Source organism: Macaca mulatta, chromosome 12 (assembly GCF_049350105.2).
Source record: "Macaca mulatta isolate MMU2019108-1 chromosome 12, T2T-MMU8v2.0, whole genome shotgun sequence".
Classification (NCBI taxonomy): Eukaryota; Metazoa; Chordata; class Mammalia; order Primates; family Cercopithecidae; genus Macaca; species Macaca mulatta.
This window is the reverse complement of record NC_133417.1, coordinates 18,069,159-18,093,714: the sequence shown is the minus strand read 5'-3', so window position 1 is coordinate 18,093,714 and position 24,556 is coordinate 18,069,159. Positions and strand designations below refer to the sequence as shown.

The 24,556-nt window shown below is 50.2% G+C and overlaps 1 protein-coding gene across 3 annotated transcripts; it reads left to right on the top strand.

Moving 5' to 3' along the window:
• Nucleotides 1–11,642: 11,642 nt before the first annotated feature.
• Nucleotides 11,643–23,190, top strand: TMEM37 (transmembrane protein 37). 3 transcript variants are annotated; one of them, XM_015109929.3, is made up of 2 exons: nt 11,643–12,323; nt 21,824–23,190. In XM_015109929.3, exons 1-2 carry the CDS (start codon nt 12,300–12,302, stop codon nt 22,394–22,396), a joined length of 597 nt encoding a protein of 198 aa, XP_014965415.2. In that variant the 5' UTR covers nt 11,643–12,299; the 3' UTR covers nt 22,397–23,190. The 3 variants fall into 3 exon arrangements, with proteins under 3 accessions (XP_014965415.2, XP_077812985.1, XP_001083482.1); XM_077956859.1 differs by having other exon boundaries at nt 11,721–12,282; XM_001083482.5 differs by lacking the exon at nt 11,643–12,323 and adding an exon at nt 16,093–16,569.
• Nucleotides 23,191–24,556: the final 1,366 nt, after the last annotated feature.

Here is a 24,556-nt window from a genome sequence, read left to right as displayed (position 1 = left end):
AACTTTAAAAAATGCCCTTGTCCAACCACACCAAAATTCTGAGTTCTTTGGTCTGGGATAGGGGTTTGTTGGTGTTTTCTAAAGCTCCCAAGTGGGCCAGCCATGGTGGGTCACACCTGTAATCCCAGCCCTCTGGGAGGCTTGAGGTGGGAGGATCATTTGAGGCCAGGAATTCAAAACTAGCCTGGGCAATACAACGAGACCTCCTCCCCCATCTCTACAAAAAAAAAAGTTTTAAAAGTTAGCCAGGTGTGGTGGTACACACCTGTAATCCCAGCCACTTGGGAGGCTGAGGCAGGAGGATGGACACCTTGAGCCCAAAAGTTCAAGGCTACAGTGAGCAATGAAATCATGCCACTGCACTGCAGCCTGGATGACAGAGTGAGACTCTATCTCTTAAAAAAACGTAAAAATAAAAACAAAAAAGCTCCCAGGTGATTCTAATGTGTGGTTAGAGTTGGCAACCCTAGCTTAGAGTCTGGCCTCAAAAGTTTCACTTTACTCTCAGAGTAAATTCCCTAGAGGTTCACTTTACATTTCTATACTGCCAAATAGTCTGAGAATTAGAGACCTGTTATTGTTCACCAATATCTTCACATTAAAAGTACTTCCCTCCACTTCTTGGAGGGGAGTAAATCATCCATTTACAACTAAGTGTTCATTAGTTTCTCACTAAATGAGTTCTAGGTCAATGAAGGAAGAAAAGTTGGCAAATGTGGTAAAGGGCACCTGGGTTGATTGTGCCACAGCCACAGCTGAAGAGTCTAGGACAGTGGTTTTTAATCAGCCAGCCCAAACTATTAAATCTGATCCTCTGCAGCAGGGCCCAAGGGTCCAAGCATCACCCTCACCCTCCTCCCCACCTTTTTTTTAAAGAGAGACGGAGTTTTGCTCTTTCGCCCAGGCTGGAGTGCAATGACATGATCATAGCTTACTGTGACCTTGAATTCCTCAGCTTAAGCAATCCTCCCAACTCAGCCTTCCAAGTAACTAGAACTACAGGCATGTGTCACCATGTCTGAAATATATACATACATATATACACACACACACTGGCACGCACACACACACACACACACACACATATATACACATATAGCTTGAGAGAGAGTCTCGCTATGTTGCCAAAGTTAGTCTTGAACTCCTGTCCTCAAGTGATCCTCCCACCTCAGACTCTCAAAGCAAGCACTGGACAGCTTCCATAGTTTTAAAAGCTCCCCGTAGGATTCCACTGAGCAGCCAAGGATGGTGACCACCAATCTAGTGGGTGAAAGTATCAGGAAGCAGAACATTAGTAAAGGAAAGTAGAAGAAAGATATCACCTGTTGTCAGTGTTGAGGCTGACAGCACAATACCCCCAAAATACAGTGCTTTGGCATGCTGAGCACTTTTGAATGAAAGGACACTAGAAGGCCTCAGAAGCTCTCTCAGAACCAAGGATTTTTTAACCTTCTCTTTTTTCTCACCCACCAAACTCCCACTATGAAGCACAGGCAGGAGCTCCCTCTGGAGTTCCCTTATGTGACTAGGGAAACCTTCTTCCAAGAGAAATGCAATTTCTTAAGACCCTCTCCTTAGAATGTCATCAAATATGCAGGAAATACTAATTACCGGAGAAGAGAAAAGACTAAAAGTAGTCACCATGCCCAGGGGAATGTTTTTTGTGTTGTGGTGTGTGTGTGTGTGTGTGTGTGTTTTGAGATGGAGTTTCACTCTTGTTGTCCAGGCTGGCGCGCAGTGGTGCAATCTCAGCTCACCACAACCTCCACCTCCCGGTTCAAGCGATTCTCCTGCCTCAACCTCCCAAGTAGCTGGGATTACAGGCATGCACCTCCACGCCTGGCTAATTTTGTATTTTTAGTAGAGACAGAGTTTCTTCATGTCAGACTGTCTCAAACTCTTGACCTTAGGTGATTCACCTGCCTCAGTCTCCCAAAGTGCTGGAATTACAGTCGTGAGCCACCATGCCTGGCATGGACGTTTTATCTATTTTTCTGAGGGTAGCTCCAAGAGGTTACCAGGGAGACTTTATCTGCATAGTAAGACAACCTTTGTTCACAGTGAGATTCTGCCCCTCACCTTCCCACCATGTGGCCCAGTACCCAGAGGAACTTTGTCCCAGACCATTATCTATCTTCCAGGCCCATTTATTCCCCCTGAAAATCATTTACTAACCTCTCACAATTTCCTGCATTCTCCAATGAAGAGGGCACTATTTAAGCTTCAGCCATCTGGCCCTTCTTTGAGTCTCATGTTATGTATGGCTCCTGTTCTTACACATATCAATACATTTGTATGTTTTTTCTTCTCTTAATCTGTCCATTGTCAGTTTGAAGGAAAATTATCTTTGCCACTACTTTGAGGAGGAAAATTTTTTCCTCTGCTCTCTTAGCTTTGCTGATTGTGGGTCTGCAAATTAAACTGACAAAATACAGCTTAGAAAGAGAAAATGTAGATTTTCATAATATACATACAGAGTTCACAAGAAGAAATGTGCCTCAAGGAGATGGTTAGAATTTGGGGTTTATATACCATCAGAAAAATAAGTGGGCCTTTAGGAGAATAGATGGTAGATATGACAGTCTTGTGGCAACATTTGTTTATATGTAGCGCTGACTTCTAGTCAGTGATTGTAAGAATCAATCTTTACCTGAGTGTAGTGGCTCATGCCTATAATCTCAGCATTTTAGGAGGCTCAGGTTGGAGGATAGCTTGAAGCCAGGAGTTCAAGACCAGCCTGGGCAACATAATGAGGCTCTGTCACTACAAAAAATAAAATAAAATATTAGCCAGACGTAGTAGTACAAGCCTGTGGTCCTAGCTACTCAGGAGGCTAAGGTAGGAGAATTACTTGAGCCCAGGAGTTTGGGGCTACAATGAGCCATAATTATAGTGCTGTACTCCAGCCTGGGTGACAGAGTGAGACCCTGTGTCTTAACAAACAAACAAACAAACAAAAAATCAACCATCCCTGTTATTTCTGGGGGAGTAATTTATGACAATTGAATATGAATAGTAGTAGAACATACCACTCCAAAATGTGCCAGTTTGGCATAGAATTATTTTGACCTGAAGGCAATTGAGAAGAAGCAAATCCAAGAAAAGCTTTCTGCCCTCCCTCTATTTGCCTAAAAGCAGGACAGAAATTTGTAAAGATGTCCTCCCTCCCCTTTCTACCAGGAAAGACAGAAGTTAGTCACCAGAGAGCTGGAGATGACCCTAGATTCTTATCATCCTGGAGATTCCCCAAAGGAACCTACATAGCAAACCTTACTAACTAGCCCTTATGTACCATTAATCTCCCTATATATTTCCCTTCCCACAAATCGCTACTCTAGAAACTCAAAAGTCTTACTCAAAAGTCTTTTTCCTTTGTCTTGTCACTTCTCTAAGAACTTATTGCTCTTTCATTAAGATGCCATTTTAGTCCATCTGTGTTGATATAAAGAGTATCTAGGCTGGCTGCGGTGGCTCACACCTGTAATCCTAGCACTTTGGGAGGCCGAGGTGGGTGGGTCACAGGGTCAGGATATCGAGACCATCCTAGCTAACATGGTGAAACCCCGTCTCTACTAAAAATACAAAAAATTAGCCGGGCATGGTGGCGGGTGCCTGTAGTCCCAGCTACTCAGGAGGCTGAGGCAGGAGAATGGCGTGAACCCGGGAGGCAGAGCTTGCAGTAAGCTGAGATGGAGCCACTGCACTCCAGCCTGGGCAACAGAGCAAGACTTGTCTCAAAAAAAAAAAAAAAGAAAGAAAGAATATCTGAAACTGGGTAATTTGCAAAGAAAAGTTTATTTGGCTTACAGGTCTGCAGACTGTACAAGAAGCATGGTGCCAGCATCTGCTTCTGGTGAGTGCCTTAAGAAGTTTACCTATTGTGGAAGGTGGAGGGGAGCCAGTGTGTGCTGAGATCACATGGTGAAGGAGGAAGGAAGAGTGAGAGGAGAGGGGCTGTCGAGCTCTTTTCAATAACCAGATCTTGCAGGAACTAAGAGTTGGAACGCACTTGCTCTGGTGAGAATGGCACCAAGGCATTCATAAGGGATCTTCCCCCCTCAATCCAAATACCTCCCACCAGCCCCACCTTCAACACTGGGGATCAAATTTCAACAGGAGAGTTGGTGGGGCCAAATAAATCATATCCAAACCATAGCATTCTGCCCCTGGCCCCCCATGTCTCATGTCCTTCTCACATTGCAGAATACAAGTATTCCTTCCAATAGTCCCCAAAAGTCTTAACTCGTTCCAGCACTGACTCAAAAGTCCAAAGTCCCATCTGAGACACAAGGCAAGTTCCTTCCAGCTATGAGACTGTAAAATCAAAAACAAGTTGTTTACTTCCAAGATACAATGGTGAAACAGACATTGAGTAAACATTTCCACTCCAAAAGGGAGAAATCAGCCAAAAGAAAGGAGTAACAGGCCCCACGCAAGTCCAAAACCCAGCAGGGCAGACATTAAATCTTAAGGCTTCAGAATAATCTCCTTTGACTCTGTCACCCTAAAGGAAAAAACTGAGGCAAACTTAATAGAAATAGGGAGTTTATTTGAGCCAAGCTTGAGGATTGCAACCCAGGAGCATAGATTTGCCCTGAATATACACTCTGAGAAGCAGCAGTTACAAGTGGATTTTTAAAGGAAAAGAAAGGCAATTCCTAAGTTGTTTACCAAACATTTGATTAAAATAAGATAAGATATTGATTGGCTGTACAGTGTCTTTTGTATCATGAATTCCAGGAACATGAAGGTAATGAGTGAGACAGCTAGTTAGGAACAAGATGTCTTTCAACAATTGTCCCTGTCAGGCCTCTGAGCCCAAGCCAAGCCATCGCATCCCCGGTGACTTGCACATATACGCCCAGATGGCCTGAAGTAACTGAAGAATCGCAAAAGAAGTGCAAATGCCCTGCCTCGCCTTAACCGATGACGATGACATTCCATCACAAAAGAAGTGAAAATGGCCAGTCCTTGCCTTAAGCGATGATATTATCTTGTGAAATTCCTTTTCCTGGCTCATCCTGGCTCAAAAAGCTCCCCCACTGAGCACCTTGTGACCCCCCACTCCTGCCTGCCAGAGAACAACCCCCCTTTGACTGTAATTTTCCTTTACCTACCCAAATCCTATAAAACAGCCCCACCCTTATCTCCCTTTGCTGACTCTCTTTTCGGACTCAGCCCACCTGCACCCAGGTGAAATAAACAGCCATGTTGCTCACACAAAGCCTGTTTGGTGGTCTCTTCACGTGGACGCACATGACAGTCCCTAGGGATGGGTGCTGGGGAATGAAAGGGAGGTGAGAAGTATGATGGGATGAAAGTCCCATGCTCATGTCTCTCTGTGCCTGATACATTTTGCATACCTCACACAGCTCAGACTGCTCTAAGCTATTTTACTTTTCTCAACTCTATATCCTGCATCCTGGGCACACTGGTGCAAGGGGTGGGCTTCCAAGACTTTGTGTCCATGGCTTTGCTAGGTAAAGCCCATATGGCTGTTCTTACAGGTTGAGGTTTAATACCTGTGGCTTTTCCAGGCTGAGGTTGCAAGCTGCTCTCCTACAACTCCACTAGGGAGTGACCCAATGGGGCTCCTGTGGGGACTCCAACCCCACACTTCCCTTGGCACTGACCTAATAGAGGATTTCTGTAGGGGCTGTGTTCCTGCAGGAGGCTTCTTCCTGGGTACCCAGACTCTCTCATATATCTTCTTAAATCAAGATGGAACCAGCCAAGCCTCTACCACTCTTGCATTCTTCATGCCTGCAGACTTAACACCATGTGGAATCTGTCAAGGTTATAGCTTGTGCTCTTTCAAGTGGTGGCCCAAGCAGTTCCTGGGACCTTTTGAGCCATGGCTGGAGGTGGAGCAGCAGGGATACAGAGAGCACCATCTTGAGATGGTGCAGGGAAGTGGCATCTTGGGCACAGCCCCTGAAACCATTCTGTCCTCCTATGCCTCTGGCCCTGTGATGGAAGAGGTGGCCTCGAAGATTTCTGAAATGTTTTGGGGGACTTTTTCCTATTGCTCTATTACCACCTGGCTTTCTTTTATCCATGCTAATCTCTATAGCAAGTGATTGCTCAGCCAGATTTCTCACCTGAAAATGCTCTTTTTTTCTGTGCCACTGGCCAGGCTATGGATGTTCCCAGTTTTTATGCTCTGCTTCCCCTTTAATTGTAAATTCCAACTTTAAGTCATTCCTTTGCTCTCAAGTTGATTTAAGTTGTTAAAATCAACTTGTCACTAATCAAATACTATGCTGCTTAGAAATTTCTTCTGCCATAAAACCTAGGTCATCACTGTTATATTTAGCCTTCCACAAAGTCCTAGGTCATGAACACAATGTGGCCAAGTTCTTTGTTAAGGCATAACACGGGTGACCTTTGCTCCAGTTCCCAATAAGTTCGTCACTTCCATCTGACACCTCCTCAGCCTAGATTTTGCTATCCATATTTCTATCAGCACTTTGGTGACAACCACTCAATTAGCTGCTAACATTTTAAGTTCTAGATTTCTGTCATCTTCCTGTCTTCTGCTGAGCCCTGCAGACTCTTCCAACCTCTGCCCCTTATCCAGTTCCAAAGCCACTTCCATATTTTCAGGTATCTTTATAGCAATGCCCACTCTCAGAATCAATTTTCTTAGTCTGTTTGTGTTGCTATAAAGGAATACCTGAGGCTGGGTAGTTTATAAAGAAAAAAGGTTTATTTGGCTCATGGTTCTGCAGGCTGTGCAAGAAGCATGGCATCAGCATCTGCTTCTGGTGAGACCTCAGGAAGCTTCCACTCATGGTGGAAGGTGAAGGGGACCTGGTGTCACACTGTGAGAGAGGATGAAAGAGAGGGGAGGAGCTGCCAGGTTCTTTTCAACAACCCGTTCTTGCAGGAACTAAGAATGAGAACTCACTAACTCCCATGAGAATGGCACCAAACCATTCATGAGGGATCTGTCCCCAGGATCCAAACACCTCCCACTAGGCCCACCTTCAACACTGGGGATCGTATTTCAGCATGAGACTTGGAGGAGCCAAACAATCCCTATCCAAATCATAGCCGATGCTGTACAAACCCAAGTTGTATCCACCCTTTTGAGTTTGCCCACTCAAGCGTAATGCACATGTTAATAAACTTTTGTTTGCTTTTCTCTTGTTAATCTTTCTTTTGTCAGTTTAACTTATGGGGGCCCAGACAATGAACCTAAGATGGGTAGAAGGAAAACAGTTTTTCCACCTCTAGAAGTTTTTCTTGGAAAGCTCTGGTTTTAGGCTGATAAAAGGTGTAGGACAAACAAAAACAAAACCATTCTCATATGCCTTCAATTCAAAATAACGTGTATGCCATAGTGGTGTGTTCTGGGCCCCTTCACTATGAAACAGCTGTGGCCAGGCCTACTCTCCTTTGACTGTCAAATAGAGCAAATGTGTGTGTTTACCCTGGGGCACCATCTGTCTGCTGAGCACCCCTTGCTCAAACCTCAACTCTAGGCCCCTGATTCATCTTCAGTGGGGAAGGCTGATGCCACAGGGGAGGACAGAGAAGACATTTGAGCATTATGCACCTGGGACACAAGTCATGCACACCTTCCAGCCCACTTGTACCCTATCCTAAGCATGTTAACACACTCCCTATGTCTTCCCCTGCCTTCCTGCTGCGTGTTTTCAATTGATCTAACACTCCATATGACTCAGGCAGCCTAATTTGCCCTATGAGCCTTTCTATTTTGTGACCTCTGCTTCGGCCTGTCTGGTGCTGTGCTTAGAGGCTTCCATAGCAAAAAGATAATTCTCTACATGACAGAACTTGGACAAAGATATTCATCAGTGTGGTTGGCTGGGGGGGGACTCTGAAGCGACCTAGTTGTTCACCACTAAAATGAACAAATAAAATGCAGTGGATGAATAGCAGGGTAATCACAGCAGTGAGAGGCAATGAACTAGATTATGAGCTTGCAAACTTCTTTTATCATGAGTCACAACATAGAAATACCTTTTATATTGTAACATGGGATCTATCTATCTGTATCTATCTATCTATCTATCTATCTATCTGTCTATCCATCCATCCATCCGTCTTTGAAAAAAATTCGTAAAAATACATTTAATTATGTCTGAGGCACTCTGACATTTTCTATTCCTTTTTGATAAATGCTAGTGATGCTCCTACCAAATTCGTTTCACTAGTCACTAGTGGGGCCTATACTTTCATTTGCAAAGCATTGACTTCAATGTATATCAACAGAGATGGTCTTAAATCATGCTGTTGGGTAAGAAGAGTAGGAAACAGAACAAGATTTATAGCACAATGCAACTCAGGAAACAAAATCCACACACACACACAAGGATACACACTTGGTTACAAATATATATCAAACACATTAGAGGGCGTGCCTCTATAGGGAATGAAAATAGAGTCTGAGGAAGAACATGAAAAACCAATCCTAGAAGGACCTTGAATATGAGGATTCTGTCAATATGCCATGATCTGAGAAGAATGGTTAATGAGCTCTGAACCAGCTAAACAAAAAGATGGGATGGAGGTGGGTCTCCTGCTGGAAAAGAAGTTTGAGAATCACGTAAATATTCACAAAGTACTTAGGAGCTGGAGAATGTTGTGTTTAGAATTCTTTAAATGTATCATTAAAATCAGTTCATAAGGATACAGTATCTTCTGGTGCAAAGTTGGAAGACAGAAGCGTCCCCTGGCCATCAGTGTAGGTGAGACCAGCTGAAAGGAAGTGTCGGCTTAGAAGTTTGCAGTCACAGAACAAGGCTGGCCAGTGTACCTGCCACGTGCTTCGGGGAGAGGGCCTGGGACCAGGGCCACCTGCCCCCAAGGAAGAGCTCTGTGTTGGGTGGACAGCCCTGCCTCAGTGCTGGCCCCTTCTTGTCCATAGTCCCTGTGGCCCCGGAGACCATGCTTCATGCCACATGACCCTGCACCCAGTCCTTGGTCACAGCTTTAGGGGACAGCGTTGGGCCCCTAGCTCTGGAGGAACTGGCTCTCAGACTGCCGGCTTATCATTAAACTGAGCAGCCTAGCTCTACTGGGCTATAGAGATTCTCCCTGAGGAATCTGAGCCGGGAAGTGGAGAGGTCATTTGCCATGAGGGGTGAGGGCTGCTATAGAGCCGCCATGAGCTGGAGTCCAGAGCTGCAGTGGATGGCGAGGTGGGGAGGCAGATGGAGGTGGGATAGCGAGATGCGGATGTTGCAGGTGTGGCTGGGTTATCTCACCAGCACAGCAACAGGGCTGGTCTTACAAGTTCAACTCTTAGAAGGGCCAGCAGGTGACATGGAGGACAGACAGAGCCAGGGGTAAGACTGGTGGGGCCCACAGAGCATAGCCTGTCCATAGGGCAGCCCTGCAGGGCTGTGGCCATTGTTCCCATCTGGCCAAGGGATCCTCAGGGTTCCAGATTGTCTCATTTTCAAAAGAAGTCAGGGTTGGGGCTCAGAAAATGATACCCCAAAATGTGGTGCTTTGACTTGCTGAACTGAAGAAAAAGCCTCTGACCATCCCTCTGATCTTCCCCGGCTCCATCCTTCCTCTCCCAAAGAAAAGCACGAAGTTGTTCTCTGAAGTTTCCTAATCTGCCTAAAGTCTGGACCCACTGAAGAAGAAAACAATGACTCCTGGTCCTTTCCCTAAGTTTTCATTAACCAACTCATATGGCAGGAAGACCGAAGTCTGTCCACATACCTGGGCAGGCTTTTGTCACAAACTATTGTCTGCTCTGCAGGCTCAACAGACTCTGTCCCAGGCCATTGTATGTTCTTCAAGACCATTGAATTCCCCTAAAGATCACTTAGCACCCCTCTGAAATCATTCACACTTCTCCATCTCCCTCTCCCCTAGAAAGAACAGTACAGAGCCATCTGTACCCCATCGTATGGTGGGGCGACCACGCTGTGATTCACCCCCTTGCGTGCTAATACATTTCAGTGCCACAACCTCCTTTTGCAAGTTGACTTTTCAGCAAACCCTCAGAGGGTAAGGGAAGTTTTTCCTTGACCGACCCCTACACCAGAAATCCAGAATTTAGCATAAAATCCTCAACTTTTTCTTTTCTTTTCTTTTTTTTTTTTTTTTTTTTTTTTTTTGAGACGGAGTCTCACTCTGTCGCCCAGGCTGGAGTGCAGCGGCGTGATCTCGGCTTACTGCAAGCTCCGCCTCCCAGGTTCACGCTATTCTCCTGCCTCAGCCTCCCGAGTAGCTGGGACTACAGGTACCCGCCACCACACCTGGCTAATTTTTTGCATTTTTAGTAGAGAGGGGGAATTTTTTTTTTTTTTTTAACTAAAAACACTTTGAGGCCGGGCATGGTGGCTCATGCCCATAATCCCAACACCTTGGTAGACTGAGGTAGGAGAATTGCTTGAGCCCAGGGGGTTGAGGCTGCAGTGAGCCATGATGATGCCACTGCACTACAGCCTGGCCAACAGGGTGAGACCCTGTCTCAAAAAAAAAAAAAAAAAAAGCCACACCCAACACTTTGTGGAAAAAACAATACAGGACTACAGGCTGAGGATGATGGGCAAGTGCTGGCTGAAGGTCCGAAGTCCCTCCCCTTACCCTATTCTCATGGGGAGGCCACCCTGCCCCGAGTAAATTCCCCGAGAGATCCCAGTTTCCCGTATTGCTCCTCCCAGACCCTTTGACCCAGACTGCTTTCCTTATAAACATCTAATCTAACAACCTAAGTGGTGGGGTGTTTCCTGGGTTTCCCCAGAGCTTAGGCAAAGCCCTGTGTAAACCATTTAACTTCCATAGTCATCAGCCCAGTTATGCCCAGTACTCATGCCCACGCTGTTTCTTCTTTGCCCCTCACTGGTCATTCCGTGCTCACCAACCAACTCCTGGTGCCTAACTTTGCTTCTTGGGCATTTTGATCCCAGCAGGGGTACCCCGAAGAGGAAAGAACACAGATCCACTCTGGGGAAGAGATGATCTGGCAGTCTGTGCTGTACAATAACTCTGGGTGCATTTGTTTACTGTCTCCAAGAGACTGAGTGTCCCAGCATATGTCCCAGACATATGCTGATGAGTACAATGTCCAAGTCTGCGAAGAAAAAGTTGATAGAAGTCTCTTCCGTGGGGGTTCGGCGTGTGCCTGGAAATCTGTGGGGTCCTGATGCCTCCATCTGTCTTGAGGGAGGACTTGACTTTGGAAAGGGAGGCCCTACAGAAAGGCCACCCTCAAAGGTCCCATCTACATCATTCTCCCTCTCCCCACCTCTCTGGTACCACCTCTAAATACAGAAACACCTTCAAAAAAACTCACGTGGGGGAAGTTTCCCATATATAGAGACGTTTAGGAGAAAGTTTCCCATATATAGACACATTTAGGAAAGATTCTAGTTCCTCGTTTCATTCATCGCTTCAAGCATAGCCAGCCCACCCCTGCATTCCCCCTTAGAGGTTGGGTGTCCCCGATGAAGCTGCTGACTGACAGGCCCTTTCTTCAGTTGCAGGGTGAACATCATACCTGTGATCCTTCCTCACCCAGGGGAAAGGCAAGAAGGAAAGACTCAGGGCAGGGCGGGGAAACTCTTTGGCTCCCAGCCAGCTCACATTAAAATGCGGTAAACAAGGTCTGTGTTGCAATCAGGCGCCTGAGAGGAGGTCAAGGAGGTTGAATGCTGGGCTGGGGCTCAAGGCAGGGGAGGCAAAGGGCACGGGGTGGCCTGGCTGGAGGGAAAGGAACCAGCCTGGGAAGGTCTGGAATCAGGGAAGCCATGGGGTGGCGGCTGGGAGAAGAGGAAGACCTGGTGGGTAAAGGCGGGGCAGCAGGAGGAGAGGAGAGGGAAGAGGCCATGGGCCACAGACAAGGCAAGACCTGGGGAGGTCAGAAGTACAAGGCACGGGCAGCAGGGAGGGCGGGTCATCCTGGCACCACGCAGCTTGCCCAGTGAGCTTCAAGACACTGCTCCTTGCCGACTCCCTGCTATTACCTCTGGGTGTTTGAAGTGTGTCTGCCCCACCTCGTCCCTCCCACCTTCCAACTCCTCAGAAGAAAAACCTCCAGCGCTGGGAACTACCTCCAAGACTAAATCTCCGCACAGAGGAGTCACCTCTCAGATCTAAGTTTCCCCAGGAGCAGGGACCACCCAAACTTAGAGCCCCTGGAAACCGGATGGTCAAGATCATGAGTTATTCGGACTTATGCATATGCCGGCCAGGACAGTGCACCTGACACCTTATGCACATTGCCTCATGGGATCCTCACGACACCAGGAGGGAGATGCTTCCCAATTGACAGAAAACCGAGAAGCACAGAGGGCAAGTATTTGCTCAGAATGCATTCGAAGCCTGGTTCCTCTGTAAGCAAATCTTACTGACCAACCCCTATTTAGGGACTGGGCATGGAGTGGTGAAAGAGGGAAAAAGTCCCAGCTCTCATGAAGCTCATGATATTTTAGAGAGGGAAAGAGACAATCTAGGAAATAGACAAATAGCCACATTCAGCGAGTGATCAAGAATTTACAAAGGTAAAAGGGTGGCAAGTGGCGGGGGCGGGTGTTATTCTGGCTGGGAAAGTCAAGAGATGTCCCTGAAAAGGCCCTAAGGCCCTGCAGACACCCAGGGGGAGGTCTTGGCAGGAAGGTGGGGGAATGGGAGGCCAGGAACCAAAGCTTCATGAGCCTTGGAAAAGAGGGATGGGAAGATGCTTGAAGGGACAGAGGAAGTGAGAGTGAAGGCTGTTCCACAGGCATCCAGGCTAGAGAGGAGGGGATCTGGGGTGGGCTGAAGTCAAGCAGGCGCTGGAGAGGCAGAGAGGAGAGGATGGAGTATATGGAGGGTGTGAGGGCAAAGAGAGCAGGAGGATGCGGAGCCTGAACTAGGGAGGCCCAGGAGAGAGGAGAAATGGAGAGGTAGGTTTTGACTCTAAAACTCAAGCACTGTTCCATTGACAGGGACTTTGTCTTTTTCTTCTTTGTCCCTCATTGGTCAGGACAGTGGTGACAACACAGTAGGTATTCAATTACTTCATTCATTTAGTCAGTGAATATTTATTGAGAACCTACTACATGCCTGGCTCTGTCATAGGCACCGGGGATACACCGGTGAACAGGACAATGTCCTTGGCCTCTTGGAGCTTACATTAAAAGGGGGAGACAGGACAAGTAAATATGTGTATGTGAGCAGAAGGGAAAAGAGAATGGAGGGGCTGTTTTAGATGTGGGGGTCATGATAAGGTGACATCTGATCCCAGACTTTAAAGAAGTGAGCTGGTGAGTCTTAAATGAGAATCTCGGGGAAGAACATTTCAGGCAGAAGCAACAGCAGGTACAAAGGCCCTGAGATGACGAGTGTTTGTTGACCGAACAACAGATCTAGTGCTTGTTGACTGAATGATCAGGAATTGTGTCCCTACCAATACACTTGAAACTCCCTAAGGAACATGCCTGGGTCTTCCTCATCAGAAAAGAGTGGTCAGAGGGGTAGGAGGGAGCCACTTCCTGCCTTTCTTTACGCAATTCCTCTTTCCCCAGCCCTGGCCAGGCCTAGAAGCAGGGGTCAGGGAGGGTCAGGTGCTAAGTCTGTCACAATCTGGAGAAAGGGCAGAGAAAGTCAAAGAATAGGCAGGCTGTGTGCTGTCCCACGGCCCAGCACTCATGCCCACGCTGTTTCTACTTTTAACACCTGGGGGTCCACCCGGTCATCCAAACCCCACCTCTGCCCCTGCCATGACCCCCCTCACACTAAAACTCCTTACTTCTCTGGTCATTCTCCTGGTGCGTTATTTGTCTCTGCAGGGTTTAAGGGAAAGCTTCTTCACCCTCTGAAGTTTCAATGAAAAATAAACTCACAAAAGGCACATTAAATGGAGAAAAAGGTATATCCATTAATTCAACGTGTATACCCGGGGAGAATGAGAGAGTTGATGCCCACCCCTCAGCAGTGCTCAGAAGCTTCTATACTATCCTGGTAGAACAGGTGATGGGAGAGGGCAGAAGAAGAATTCTGTAGAGGGCTGAATGGATCAGGGAATAGAGATTAACTTGCCGGGTGTGGTCACATTCTTGGTCCTACAGGGAGGAGGAGAAAAACAATTGTTCCTTTTGGTGGGTCTGGATGTTAGGCAGATAAAGGAACTTCAATTTCATCCTGTGTTTTGGGAGAGATGGTGAAGGGAGGGAAGGTCTGAGAGACCTTCAGACTTCTTCGGTTGGGTAAGTCAAAGCGCCACGCTTTGGGACTTCTGACCCCAGTACCTCTCTGGCTATCGCACCAGGATTTGAGAGGGCTGTGGATGCTGTCACTCCCCACACCACCCCAACCCCCTAAGACACAGAGGGACCTAGGAGACTCCAGGTCTTAAAGTCTTAGCTCAGATTCCACCCGGATTCTGGCCATATTCCCAGTCCTCATGTGAGCATAAGATGATCAGAACTGGATAGTCACTTCCTCTTTATTATTCTTAAGTCATTTCTGCTTCTCCAACTATCTTGCTGACAAAGACATGTTGCTCTAAATTCTACTGATTCAAGACTTTTCTATTCTTACCAGCAAAGCATAACAGGCTGCGAGAAACATGCCTGACCACACACAAAATTGGAAAAGGCATGCAGTGGGTGCAGATGACCCGACCTAACTGTTCCTTCTGATTTTAATTCCAGGCACTTCCCTCTTGGCCAGGTGAGATGCTATGATCTAGAAGGTCTCTCCCACAGGGCATTCTTAGGGCTCAGTGAAAGGACCCCCACCCCCAACAGGACAGGTCTTCCTTTCCCATGTGGGCTCTTTACCCAGAACCCACAGCTGCAGAGGGTCTGGCTTCTGGGACCCTTGACTGGGGAGAAAGCAGGTGGGGGCCACGGAGGGAAGGCCCCAGAGCAGAGAGGCACCAGGCTGGCTGAGCCTGGCCAGCTGCCCTTTGCCTTAGCTCAGTGGTTATCAAAGCCTGGCCCCCAGGCCAGCAGCACCAACATCACTTGAGGCCTACTCAGCCAGAAACTCTGCATTGGAGCCTCCCAATCTGTTTCAACAAACCCTCCAGGTGACTCTGGTGCAGAATGGTGGCAAGAACTCAAACCTGGACTAGGCCTGCCGGGTAAGTGGAGTCCCGGCTCTCCGGCAGACTCAAGTGTGGGTGGCCTGGGCCAAGCCCTCCTGTGCCTGGGCCATTTCTCCGTTTGTCAAGCCCTAGGACTGGGGTAAAGGATTTGACAAAGTCTCTTGGGCAGGGATGGAATCAGATGAATATCTAAGTGGAAGATACATAGACAATTGTAACTACTCCTCTTTCTCACATGGCTCTACAGGGGAAAACAGATGAGTGCAGTTGCTTTGTCTTTGGGTAAAGTCACCAGGAGCTGCCTGCCTGAGTGAACCAGACAATTTAATTTATGCCATTTAGTGAAGGGTCTTGCTTTATCACCACATTTGAGGAGGGGCGGCAGGGAAGCCTCTCTGTTGGAATTTGTGACCCTTGGACGCTTCTCCCACCTCCATCCTTTTTGGGCGGTAAAAGCTTTTAGGTGCTGCCTCTTTAAGAACTCAGATCTGGCCGGAGGCCGTGGCTCACACCTGTAATCACAGCACTTTGGGGGGCCGAGGTGGGCGGATCACCCGAGGTCAGGAGGTACAGACCAGCCTGACCAACATGGTGAAACCCCGTCTCTACTAAAAATACAAAAATTAGCAGGGTGTGATAGGGCGCGCTTGTAATCCCAGCTAGGGAGGCTGAGGCAGGAGAATCGCTTGAACGGGTTTGGGGTTTGAACCCGGGAGGCGAAGGTTGCAGTGAGCCGAGATCGCGTCATTGTACTCCAGCCTGGGCGACAAGAGCAAGACAATGTTATAAAAAACAAAAAAAACAAAACAAAACAAACCCCTCAGTTCCTATCGAAGTGGAGAAAAAATAACCACATTTGTTTGGCGTATTTGCACTTTTAATAGTCCCTGAAGAGTTCAGGAGGAAAGCAGAGTTTTACATCCCCTTTGAGGGACGCAAGTAGGATTGCCCAAAAGGTTCCACTCCGTTTACACTTAGCGAGGGCCCGGCAAGAGCCCCACCTTTCACATTCATTTCCCTTACTAACCGAGGCTCCGAGACGCTAAACAAGTAGCCCAAGGTCACCCCGCAGGCAGTAGAGCCCCGGCGTGTGCCTCCTCCCTTCGGACCCTGCCGCGTTCCCAGAGGCTCGACTCAGCAAGCTGGAACAGGAACCGAACCCTCGGGCCCTCTGTCGCCTTCCCGGCCCTCGAGGAATCTGCGTCCCAGGCGAAGCGGTCCTCGGAGGTTCCGGAACGTCGGAGTGACTTCCCGATCCTTTACCCTGGGACCCGAGGGATCCCTCCCCCCGAGTGCCGGGTCCTCCCCGCGGCTCCCCAGGGGCTCCTCCGGCCGCCCTCGCTGACTCAGCGTAATCTGAGCCGCGGAGCCCGCCCGGGGTTAATTGCCGAGCTTTGAACGCCCCCTCCCGCCCCGCCCGCCTCCAGCAGCCGCCCCGCCCCCGCGGAGAGGTCCCGGGCAGGCGCCAGCGGCCACAGCAGAGCAGCTGGAGGGAGCGAGGCTGCAGCGCGGCCGCCGGGCGCAGCATGACTGCCATCGGCGTGCAGGTAGCCGGCCCCCGGCGAGGCGCTGACCCGGGGTGCTGCCCCGCCGTGGGAGGTGGGGGGGTGGCGGGACGGGGGGAGGGGCGTACCCACCGCGAACTTCAGCGTCGGCCCGGGGGTGTGAGCGCCCCCAGTGCCCGCCCCCTGTTGCAAACCTGGGTCCGGAGGAGGCTGGGCGGGGAGCAACCTCGAGGAGCCTGCCTCGCATAGCTGCTCCCGGGGCGCGGACTCTGGCTGCCTCTCTTCGCGGCCTTGCAAGCACCCGAGGCTCCCAAACTTCACTGAGAAATATTTCTTCTCTTTGGGGTCACCGGTGACTTACTGGTCGGTTTACCATAAGGGTTCCCCTTTGTGAGAAATGAGGCACATCTGGGGTGGAGGAACACAATCGATTTGCAAAGTGAGGCTTATGTAACAGGATGCGTCTCTTGGGAAGCTAGACTCTTCTGGGGGTGGAGGTTAGGAAGACCGTCTCCCTCCCCAAAGCTGCTTTTGGGGTGCTGGGCTGGGGGTGGACTCGCTGAGGCGCGAGTCCTCTGAGAAAGGCTCTGGGGAGGGAAGAAGCCCGTGTCTCCGAAGGCTTGGCTTCTCCTTAGCGGAGTGCGAGATGTTTATGTTGGCTAAGAACCTACACATTCCTACCCGCTCCCTCGGGTCTGCTGCTCCCCGAAGGGAAGTCAGTGGGTGGCGGTACCGCTCCCCAGCGGGCGAGCTTCCTTTCCGCGCAGCTCGCCCGCTGCAGAGTCTAGCCGCCGGACTGTCCCCGGGATTACAGAGGCCCGTTGACTTCGTGTAGAAACGCTCAGCCACAACACTGACCTAGTAGATACTGTTCCGCCCAGTTTATACATGAGGTAACCGAGACTCGGAAGTAACGTGCCCTCAGTGGCTGGCCAAGGAACAGAATCAAGATTCAAACCCAGGGCTTTCTGGCTCCAAATCCCACTGGCTCCTCCTGCCTTTACCTAACGGGAGAAACCCTATCCACAGGCCACCCCCAAAACCTCTTCTATAGCCAGAACCTAGGCACCTGGGCGAAGCTGGGCATGGGACGCAGGGAATTCCTCCCCTTTGTTCTGGAGCATGTCTGGAATCCTGGCCAGGCAGCGTGCTGGGACAGACCAGGTGCCGTCCCTCCCCTCCAGGAGCTTACAGCCCTTGTGGGGAGAGAGACTTGGAAACAGGGCATGGAGGGAGCGAATGCTCAATTAAGAGAGGAGGAAGCCTGGTAGCAAGGTGAGAGCTCAGCTGGGGAGGCCACAGGCTCCAGGTGAAGGGTGGGTGCTCCGGCCACTTCTGGGGTAATAACTCTTCATCCCTGCAACCATGACTTGCCAGGGGACAAACACAAGGTAGGAAGCAAGTTCTGGGTCATGCAGGCAGGGGTGGGCCCGGCTGGGGCTGAGAGGAGCAGAGGCAGGCCCGCTCATCAGAGGCTGTGAACTTCCAGGATGTTGATGATGGTGACGGCCTCACCTGGGTGGCGGGGGGAAAGTGGGTGATGAGGGGGAGCAAATACGGGAGACATGTTGGGGATGTGGTGAATGAGTTGGGAGGAGCTTAGGTTGTCTACCTGGGGGTGCTTTGGTTAAGGGGAACACATGAGGCCCTGAGTTATAGGAGGAAGACCATGACACTGGACTCAGTACCCCAGTAGTGTCAGGTGACCCTATTCTATAGGTCACAAGAAATCATTCAGGGTTACAGATGAAAAAGGAAAATGCTTACATTTTTAGCAGAGAAGTTAAGGCTCAGAGAGATTTAAGTGATTGCCTAAAGGTACCCTGCAGGGGTCCTCCAGGTCAGGGGCAGGACTTGACCTCCCCGTCCCTTCTTTTCCACTGCATACCTGTCCAGCTGCCCTCCAGGAGCCGTTTCAGGCCCTGCATCACTGAAAGCTGGCGGAGGTGCGGGGTGGTTAGGAATGAATACTTCAATATGTGTTATTGTTACTAATATTAATAGCTACCATGAGTTGGGAGCAGTCCCTGTACCATGCATCTTTATATGCGGGATCTCATTTGATTCTTGGGAGTTTCAGCGGTGGCCGGAGAGTTTAAGTGAAGCTCTACTTTGGGGCAGGAGGGGGAGGAAACGAGATGAGGTCAGCTGTCTTCACTTTCTGATTCTGACGTGACATCTAAGGGCCTGGAGATTAAAGTCCAGTCTGCCTAGGACAGGTGGGGCTGGGGAAGGGACTGGGGACGTGCCTGTTTTCCAGCCAGCATGCTGTCTAGGGTTAAAAGGTTTCTGGGTCCTTTGACTCGTTCTCTGCATGTGGTGCTCCTCCTTTTTAGGACCACTTATCATTCTCTAGGGACCTTGTAACCTTGTCAGGTGCCTTCGTGGCTACTACGACTTTCCTGCAAGTGTCATTAACTTCATTTTCTAGATGAGAAAACAAGGGCTCAGTAAGTGAAGGAACTGCCCAAGGACAAACACCTCTAATGGTTTGTGGAGTAGACATAGGTTTTCAAATTTTCCTTTGGTTTCTTTCTTACCGGTAGATTTGTTTTGTGTGTGTAATAAAATGCAGTACAGACCCCTGGACCCCCAGTGTCCCGAGCAGGTACAGGGCTCAGTTGAAGTGAGGAAGGGGATGCAGTGCCAGCCTGCTCAGCTTCCCTGCCCACCTGGCTTCAGCACTGGAAGCCCCACCAGGCGCAAGGGGACACAGTTTGAGAAGCACAGCCCATACGCATAGCTCTGTGTTTTTGACTGCACCCAGGCTGCCTTCATCTCAGCACCTGGTCCTAGCTCTGGCATGGCCCTTGAGGCATCCCTCTGCACGCACCTTTTCCTCACCAAGCCGGGCATGGGGCGCAGGGAATTCCTCCCCTTTGTTCTGGGGCATGTCTGGAATCCCCGCCAGGCAGCGTGCTGGCACAGACCAAGTGCAGTCCCTCCCCTCCAGGAGCTTACAGCCCATGTGGGGAGGGCTGTAAGGGCTCAGTACTGAGCCCCTAGCACAAAGGCCCTGTCCTTAGAAGGCCCTAGTCAGTATTTATTCACTGAATGGATTCCACCTCCTGTATATCATACGATTGTCTGGGCAGCCGTAACAAGCTTCATTGCGATTTAGGTGAGTGATCTTGGGCAAGTCACCTGCCCTCTGCATAGTTTCCTTCTCTGTACACCCACCATGGAGCCTCCTACTTTATCAACCTCATAGGTTTGAGAATAAAATAGGATCCTACTTAAGGCAGAGGTGCTAAAAGCAAACTGCATCCTTATTCCTGTACCCCTGAGGTTGAAATTAGTGGTAGCTCCTGTGTCTGGGGCATGTGAGCAGATACCCTTGCCAGGCTCTTTGACCAGGAGTCTCCCAGAAGCAGGGCTTTATTTTATGTCTCACACAGACAGGAGTGGCCCAGACCTGCCTCAGGAAGCCTCCATTCGCCCATGGCATAGGACACACCCTGTGTTCCTCATTGCTCCATTCTCCTGGGTCCTAGCAGTGACCGTCATGCGTGCCTGTTTTGCCTACCTCCCAAATCAAGGTGTAACCTGGCAGCTTCTTCTTCTTTTTTTTTTTTTTTTTTTTTTTTTTTTTGAGACGGAGTCTTGCTCTGTCGCCCAGGCTGGAGTGCAGAGGCGCGATCTCGGCTCACTGCAAGCTCCGCCTCCCGGGTTCATGCCATTCTCCTGCCTCAGCCTCCTGAGTTGCTGGGACTACAGGCGCCTGCCACCACGCCCAGCTAAATTTTTGTATTTTTAGTAGAGACAGGGTTTCACCGTGTTAGCCAGGATGGTCTCCATCTCCTGACCTCGTGATCCGCCCGCCTCGGCCTCCCAAAGTGCTGGGATTACAGGCGTGAGCCACCGCGCCTGGCCAACCTGGCAGCTTCTAAACACACTTCAAAGCAGGTCATTTAATGTATGACTGTGCAGGAGACTCGGTTTAAAGGGAGCTTCAGACGGAAGTGACAGTGGTTGCAAACGACCTTTGACTTATCTCACAGCTCTCCCTTGAGCACCCACTGAATGCCCAGGTATTGGGGACACCGCAGTGCATAAACACAGAATGTGGTGTTGTGGTGGTTGGGGGCTGCCTTCCCAGAGCACATAGTGTTGGAATGAGACAGAAATAATATGTAACTACAAACTGTCCTCAGAATGGTGAAGAATTTGAACAGGTGCCTGACACAGAAATACCAGGAGGGGCCTGACTCTGGGTTGAGGGGGCAGGAAAGCGCTCCCAGTGGAGTAGACTTTAAGCTGAGACATGAAGAATGGAGAAGAGGTGTTGCCCTGGCGGGGTGGCAGGAGCTGCGGAAGAGCCTCTACAGGCTGAAGAGCCAGTCATCTGAGGAAAGAAAGTTCTAGACATGGGGAGAGGGGAGTGTGCAGGGAGTTGAGGTTGGGTGGGGAGGCGGAGCGGATTGTGAGGGGCTTGTGGGCAGTGTAAAGAGTTCCTGAAGTCTTTCATTTGCTTTCTGGGTCAGGGCTTGGGTGCAGTGCCCGGGTGGTAACCTTGAACTGTGAGATGAGACACCTCACTGGACACCTAGCCTGGCTTGCCAGGAGACCGGGGTGGGGGCACCTCCTTCCAGGGCTGAACCGGAAGCGGAGGAGAGCTGCAATGGCCTTCCCATGCCCAGACGCTGCAGGAACAGACAATGGGGCTGGCAAGCTCTGGATAGGGTACGGGCCGCACAAGTCTGAGGGCAAGGTGCAAGCATCACTTTCAGTACCAAGAAAAACAAGGCGATAGCCTTGAGTCCAGGGCTGCACGTGGACAGCTCAGAATGATCAGGTGGGTGGAGGTTAGGACAAAATCGTGTGTCCTGGGCAGATGGAGGGAAACAGAACCGTGTATTGATGTGCTAATGTCTCAGTGCTTGGTACAACCCTGGCAGCTCTGCCAGGCCGTATTCTTGTTTTTCATACAAAGAAACCGAGGCAGGCTGCATGCTCAAGGTCATGGGAGGCAGGCACGACAGGTTTTCTGAACTCAGAACTGACTCAGATTTGTCGGTCGGTTTGGACTTCTCACCCACTCTAAGATCACGAAAGAAAGCAAGCTCAGGGAACTCTTAGTGCCTGGTGAATACTGGATGGCAAATGCTCACAGGTCTAGAAGGGTGGAAGGGTTCCCCAAAATGGTGGGTCTGGTCTGTTCCGGGCTTCACAGGAGACCGGAGCAGAGAAAAGACTGTGGGAAGCGGGAAGGAGGGCGCAGGGGTGTTCCCTGCAGAGGTTCCTGGGGGCATGGCAGGGCTGTGGCTGACAGGGTGCTTCCTATGGTATTTTCCAGGCCCGGAGGCCTTTGGGCCAAAGGCAGCCCCGCCGGTCCTTCTTTGAATCCTTCATCCGGACCCTCATCATCACGTGTGTGGCCCTGACTGTGGTCCTGTCCTCAGTCTCCATTTGTGACGGGCACTGGCTTCTGGCTGAGGACCGCGTCTTCGGGCTCTGGCACTTCTGCATCACCACCAATCTGAGTGCACCCATGTGCTTCAGAGACCTGGGCCAGGCCCACGTGCCCGGGTTGGCTGTGGGCATGGGCCTGGTGCGCAGCGTGGGCGCCTTGGCCGTGGTGGCCGCCATTTTTGGCCTGGAGCTCCTCATGGTGTCCCAGGTGTGCGAGGACAAACACTCACGGCGCAAGTGGGTCCTGGGTTCCATCCTCCTCCTGGTCTCTTTCGTCCTCTCCTCCGGGGGACTCCTGGGTTTTGTGATCCTCCTCAGGAACCAAGTCACACTCATCGGCTTCACCCTGATGTTTTGGTGCGAATTCACTGCCTCCTTCCTCTTCTTCCTGAACGCCATCAGCGGCCTTCACATCAACAGCATCACCCATCCCTGGGAACGACCATGGAAATTTTAGCCCCCTCCAGGGACATCAGATTCTACAAGAAAGTGTGGTCAGGATGGGACTTTTCTAACAGGTGGCCTCTGGTGGGGCTGAGGTGGGACAAGGACCTTGAAACGGCTGCCTCTTTGCCAGTGACTTGTGGGTGATCAGCCAGAAATGGCCGGGGGACCTCTGCAGCTGATGTGCAGGGCCAGAGGCCAGGAGGGCGCCTCAGGGCCACCAGCTGCACAGACCTAGCCAGATGCTGATTTTAGAAGAAGAAAAAAACATTTAAAAACTCCTTCTTGAATTTAATTCCCCGGACTGGAACAGAGTTGGAAGCAGCGGCGTAACTGGTGCCTGAGCTAGCTGCACAGCCAAGGATAGTTCATGCCTGTTTCATTGACACGTGCTGGGATAGGGGCTGCAGAGTCCCTGGGGCTCCCAGGGTCATTAAGAATGGATCGTTCTTCCAGCGAAGGGTCCAATCAGTGCCTAGGACTGTCTTCCACCAGCTCAAAGGGCCTTTGTATGTGTGTCCCTGGCTTTAGCTTTGGTGGTCAGTGCCAAAGAGGCAGAGTTCAGGATTCCCTCAAAATGCCCTGCACACTGTAGGTTTTCAAACCATTTGACTCGGTTTGCCTCCCTGCCCTTTGTTTGAACCTTACAAACCCTGGATAACCCCAGCTTCTAGCAGCTGGCTGTCCCCTCTGGGAGCTCTGCCTATCAGAACCTTACCTTAAGGTGGGCTTCTTTCTGAGAAGAGTTCTTGAGCAAGCCCTCCCAGGAGGACCCACCTGACTGCTAATACACAGCCCTCCTCAAGGCCCGTGTGTGCACGTGTCTGTCTTCTGTGAGGGTCAGACAGCCTTAGGGCACCATTTGTAATCCCAGAACACATTTCACAGAGCAGGTATCTAGATCTGCTGGACTCCACAGGAGGTGAGGGGGAGCAGTGAGAGCCTGGGTAATGATTAGCACCCATGCTGGGGATGCATGGAGGTGAAGGGGGCCAGGAACCAGTGGAGATTTCCATCCTTGCCAGCACATCTTTACTTCTGTTCATGAAAGTGCTCCCTTTCTAGTCCTTTTTCTGCCCAGAAGTAGGTGAGGATATTGAAGTAGGTGAGGTTATTGCCCTCAGCCCATTTCTTTCTACACAGACTCCTTGCCCCTCCCTCACCTGGTGAATTCTGGCTCCCAGCAATTGCATGGGTTTTTGGTCTCTGTCCCGCTCTTGTCACTGCTCCAGGTTCCTTTCCTGGTCTGGGCTGAGCACCTGTACCTACCTCTATTGTGATGTTTTAAAATTCTTATCCCAGGATGCATGGAGTCATGAGGCAGTCTGCTTTGTAGGATGTAAGGCCATGGACTTTAAGGTTGAACTACCAAGATGCCCAGAGTCCACGGAGATCATCCCAGAAAGGTTTCCATGAATTGATCGGTTTTATGGAGTACGGAGCTCACCAACCACACAGGCGGCATCTTAGCCTGGGAAATGGGAACCTGGAGCAATCTACAAGTTTCAAAGGGGATGCGTAACCCCCTTGTCTCTTCACGGGGAGGGGATGTATGGCGGTGGGGAGTCAGGGCCCAGAGAGGGATGCACTTGTCCAGCGTCACCCAAAGCCAGGAGTAGAGCTGACCCACCCACCAGCAGGATGCCTTTTCCTTGACACGGAGGGGAGTTTCTCTACTTCTCTCCAGAACGCTACCCCCTGAGCACTAGTAGGTTTGGTTTTGTAGAAGCATTCAAAAATTGAGTCCTTTTTCATCCTCACATGGGGGCAGGGAGCGCAGATATTCAAAGGAACCGAGAGCAAGAGTGGAGGGTGAGACTGAAGTCCCCAGGAGCTTGGAGGGGCAGCAGGGAGAGCACAGACACAGCCTCGGAGCATGGGCATTTGAAGTCAAAGGCCCTGGACTGAACTTCCGCCATCTCTTTGCTTAGTAGCTTGGGCAAGTCATAGGGCTTTAGTGGACCTGTCTTCTATGAAATGCGATCATGCCCCATTTCCTGCTGTGTCTGCCTCAGGCTGAGGACATCTGTGTGAAAGAGCAGGAAAAACAGGGGTGTGCCCCTCACACCCTGTTGGGGATAGTAAAAGGGACTGGGGGCCCTGGGGCTTCCGTGGCCTCCATGGTGACTTCATCCTATTATTTTAGCTGTTGTCCTGAAGGTTTGGGTGAGAG

Coding starts and splice junctions, on each gene's coding strand:
- TMEM37 (XM_077956859.1), top strand. CDS start 12,166: ATGCATATGCCGGCCAGGACAGTGCACCTGACACCTTATGCACATTGC. Junction 12,283..21,823: donor AAAACCGAGAAGCACAGAGG/GCAAGTATTTGC, acceptor GGTATTTTCCAG/GCCCGGAGGCCTTTGGGCCA.